The 5000-nt window shown below is 46.4% G+C and overlaps 1 protein-coding gene across 1 annotated transcript in view; it reads left to right on the forward strand.

Annotated features, from left to right (window-relative positions):
• Positions 1 to 5000, forward strand: part of gria4a (glutamate receptor, ionotropic, AMPA 4a) — a gene marked incomplete at its 3' end in the record, with an annotated part of 88415 nt that overhangs the window by 70989 nt on the left and 12426 nt on the right. The window contains 1 exon segment of the mRNA XM_079731579.1: positions 4286 to 4484. Coding sequence (XP_079587705.1) covers positions 4286 to 4484 — 199 coding nt within the window.

A 5000-nucleotide genomic window follows, 5' to 3' on the forward strand; every position in this document is an offset into this window, starting at 1 on the left:
CCCGACTTCCAATGGAGGCAGGTCGACCAAGTTGCAGCTTTTCCTTTTCAATGGATGAAGGAACCCTAATGCAGAGCCTCGACCGAGCCACAGGTTTCTCAGTGGACACCCGAACCCCGTTGCAGAGCCCCGACGGAGCCGCAGCTACGGCTGCGGCTCAGAGAGATGCAGAGAAAGGAGTCCTCCTCTGGGAGGCGGTCCAACGGCTCGAGCAGCGGGCCACGCTCAACGAGAAGACCAGGCAGATCCAGGAGAGGCCCGAGGAGAAGAGAAACCTGATCGGAAGATTGGAGATTCACGACCTCAAGGACATGCGGGAAGAGCGGAAAGTCAATGACCTACAGAACAAGATGGAGAACCTGCAGGAACAGCTTCGGGACAAGGAGAAGCAGACGGGCAGCCTGAAAGAGAGGGTCAAGTCGCTGCAAGTGGACACCTCCAACATGGACACCGCCCTCACCACGTTGGAGGAATCCCTCGCTGAGAAGGAGCATATCATCCAGCGGCTGAAGGAGCAGGTCGCCCAGCAGCTGAGCTTCAACGTCGGTCCGGAGCCCCAGCCAATTGAGACTCGTTAGAACGGACGGGGAACAGAGCCACCTCGACGGGCAGCCCAGCCGAGGAGACGTGTCTGGGAGGTGGAGAGTCGGGATTGCATCCATCAGTTCCAAGAGAGGGAGGAACGGGACCACCTGATCCACAAGAGGAACTGGCTGGAGGTGGAGAAGCGACCGCATGGAGCGGCAGTTCCCGGAGCGGGAGCGGCAGCGCATCAGGTTTGAGCTCTGGCGTGAACGGGAACGGGTCGAGCTGCGCCGGCGGCAAGAGCAGCCATGCTTCATCAGGACTACCGCTCCGGCAAGAGGCCCTACAGGTTCCACGGGGGGACATCGGCAGGGGTGGGCCGACACACTTTCCAGCCGCGATGCATGTTGCTGGTCAGTTAGAGGTGCCCCGAGGCTTCATCAAAGGGTGGAGGAGTGTGGCAACCCGTCTCCGGCACAGCGCCCCTGGAGGCCAAGGGGGCAGGTTGTGGAGGTGGTGTACCACAGATTTCCAACGGATGGAGCCAGTGAGAGCATTGGTGCCAGCCAATAATTGAAATGAGGAGCACCTGAGGAGCAGGTAGGGAAGCATGCTTTAAAAAGCATGCTTCCACACTCATTCAGGGCTCTCCCGGTTTGCGTGTCCTGAGACCAGTCGTCGTGGGTGAGGTGTTCCACCCTGAAGGACGAGACTGTGGTTTCCTTCAAAGATGTTTTTTGTTTGGTTTAATAGTATCATACTTTATGTTGAATTGAAGTGCAGGTTTGGCCTTAAGTAAGCTCCGGTTTGCGTGCTATTTGGAACGAGGCGGTTCACTCCCCGAGCAAGGTTGCCACAAAACACACACACACACACACACAGCCAGGATTACTGTGTGGAGCGGCACGCATGTGTCTAACCGTCTTAATCCTCAACCATCCTTCATTCTTGGACTTTTTGTTATATACCATTTGCAGAAGGAAATAAGGAAAAGTCATAGTTGGACTACTTCATAGATGCTATCTTGGGGATATTGTATGGAATGGATCACCAATCGCAAGCACCATTCTGGAACCATTCTGTTCACCGGCCTAAACAAAATAATAACTAACCAGCTAAAGATCATATGCAGTCACTGAATGAAGATTATGAAAATTAGTCACTAGAAATGATATTAACTATTAGCATTTAATTGCCCAAATTATCTTATAACATTTTCCACTGAACAAAAATACTGCTTCCATTTGCTTCCATAGCAGTTTTTGCTGGTTTTCCGGTGTCTTCGAACAGCCGATAGTGACGCTGGACCAGTAACCGCTGACGTGGGTGGTTTTTGGGTCGGATTAATGTTCACAAAAATCAAAATCACATCTTGAGGCCCTGGATGAGTTTCTCAATTGATTCCAGAATGAAGTAACCTTGAGTGAAACATATTTGTAAAATAAAAATGTGGCTGTCACAACATAAAAATAATCAATCCTATTTGAATTCTTGCGTTTTGCCTTTCAATGACGGTGAAGGGCGGGTGTGAAATAAATGGCAAGGATTCTGTTCAGTGCTATTTTGCTCTCTCTGTAAATCATTTCCTGTTGGGCTAAGTCCTTCAACCCGTTCTCTCTCCTCCTCAACTCCTCGTTCCCCCGCGAGCAAAGAGCAGAGCAGTGTGACGACAGTGAGCCGTTGTTTCCATCCTTTTCATTATGAAACTAAGGACCGGTTTGCACCCGCGTGACAGAAGAAACTGTGCACATGATCACAATTGTTCTTTCAAAAGAGTCTTAATCACTAACTGTCTCTCTTTCTATCTAACTCCCCCATACCTTTCTCTCCCACTTGACGCAATCAGTTGCACTCATAACAAACATAAAACATTCCCACAGCCGCCTTTTCTTTGACACCAGTCTTCACAAAAGGTGGAGAGTGCCAATTATTTTAATTGAAGCAAACGGTGGGAAAGATGAGAGAGGGAGTGACGCAGAGAGAGAGAGAGAGAGAGAGAGAGAGAGAGAGAGAGAGAGAGAGAGAGGGTGGCATCCAGAATATGATTAGTTTCATGTAGTTTTTGTTATTGTTTTTCAATTTCTCTCCTAACTTTTTTAACCGTTTTTAACGTAAACATCAATTATTAAAATATAACATTTTCCAGTGGCAATAAAACATATGGCATCCCTTTTGTTTTACGCAGAGGGAAACTTGAAATATACATTATATATTGTTGTTCTTCCGACAGTTCCATAGCAGTAGCTGTACGTTCATATGGGTCATTTTGGTCATTTTGAAAGACAACCTATTTTAACGTTAAGGTTGGGGATTATGTTGTTAACCAGTTGAAAGTCTTTCGACATTAAAATATCTAAAAGCAACTAGACCTATGTATATGTTTTGTTGAGTTGTATATTTACATTATACATTTTTTTTCCAACAATGTTCAAACCTAGCCTAATCTGTAGTTTCATTCAGGATGGATATGTGGTCATGTCACATGTCAATGACGTCATGCCCCTTAACCTCAAGGGAAACAGGGGAAAATAGTAATTAATTAGTCAAGAACTAATATATAGATATATTTCAGTATCGATCTAGTTTATTATGATGTGCTTCTATGACGAGTATACTTGGCCTCGGTAATTTATATCTATATTTTTGTATCCGTCTGAGAGAAGGACGCCATTTGCGATCGATAGTATTTCCAATACACTTTTTACTTTTTACTCTCTCTCTCTCTCTCTCTCTCTCACTCACTCACTCACTCACTCACTCACTCACTCACTCACTCACTCACTCACTCACTCACTCACTCACTCTCTCTCTTTCTCTCTCTCTCTCTCTCTCTCTCTCTCTCACCAATACACTGACACAGGAACCTCCCCTCAGTACGCAATAGAAACATGATCATGCACGGTAGGAAGGATTGTTGTTCTCATTTCCCCACAGAGAAGACGGCTGCCCGATGTCAATTAAAAGAGGCTTCACAAATCCGTACAAAGGATGCCAGAATTACCCAAAAATTCAATACACAAATCAATTACACCGTTTAAATCTCTAATAATCAGCGATAGTTGCCACTAATTTACACATATGGGAAGTCAGTTGAATCCGTGTCATTTACAGACTTTGTGTGTCACACTTACACCAGAGCTTCATTGGCCAACGGTTCTTTACTGTTCTAAAACTCTTCTTACACTTCCAAAACCGAGATCCATTGGGAACATTTTGAAATGTGATATGTCTGTTGTTTAATTGCATTGTAGTTAGGTCATCATTTAGGGAAGTGTACTTTGTAATTTGCCTATTGTATGGGAATATTGACCAATGATTATTTTTACTATCTGAATGTTTAGACCTTGGAAAACAGCGCTTGGCTAGCCCACATCACATCATCTATTTTGGGTAATTGACTCAAGTAATTGTAAATTAACGTTATGTTACTTGCGGCAATGTCATTAGAATATAATAATAATAATGTACTCATTAATGAACATCATTTCTCTCTGAGTTAAGTCACCTGCAATGTCAGGGAAGACAACAACACCCGTGTTCCAAAGATCCCTCTCTTGTTATTGTTTTGAATACGAAGCCCCCAGCATCAGTACCAACATTTTTTAAACCCTTGCTCTATTTTTGCGAGATACACAAAGTGACAGCGTTGCATCTTTCAATCCAAATGCAGGCTCCCCTGTTTGCCTCCTCCAGCTCCGTCTCCTCCTAACTCGTGTTGGTGCGCTGTTCCCCCCCCCCGCCCTCCTCTCCCCTCCTTCAGGTCCCTGTCGGGTCGCATCGTGGGGGGCGTGTGGTGGTTCTTCACCCTCATCATCATCTCCTCCTACACGGCCAACCTGGCGGCCTTCCTCACCGTGGAGCGCATGGTTTCCCCCATCGAGAGTGCCGAGGACCTGGCCAAGCAGACGGAGATCGCCTACGGCACGCTGGACTCGGGCTCCACCAAGGAGTTCTTCAGGGTGAGGCGGGGGGGGGGGGGGGGGGGGGGGCGCTACGTGTCTCATCAGTGAGGATTTCTAAGCTAATGCCGGTAGTAGGATGGGCTGGGGTAGATTGGTGCACAGTAGAGTGGTTTCGAGTCGAGTTTAATATGCTGCGTTTTGCAGGGAATCTTTGCCACGTCGCTGGGACCTTGGGGCATAATATATTAATGTTGTGTCTCGCCTTGAAATATTGAGACTTGGTGTCTCCTTATTTTTGTGGAATGTTTAAACGACACCGGGCTGAAGATAAAACATTGAGTACCCGGGATTATATATCGTATCAAAGTGGAGCGGTGGCTTAGAAAAAGTAACTCTTAATAAAGACACACTTAGCCAGAATGGAGACTCGAGCCTCCTGAGCACTCAGACCTGCTCAAATAAACAGTGCGCTGCATTGAAATGCTGGATGCGTTCACAGCTGGAATTCAGGATGCATCACACATACAATCCTAGCTCCAATTATCAAATCCACGTAATTATTTCATGTGTGGC

The sequence above is a fragment of the Pollachius pollachius genome, assembly GCF_949987615.1.
Source record: "Pollachius pollachius genome assembly, chromosome: 3".
Lineage (NCBI taxonomy): Eukaryota > Metazoa > Chordata > Actinopteri > Gadiformes > Gadidae > Pollachius > Pollachius pollachius.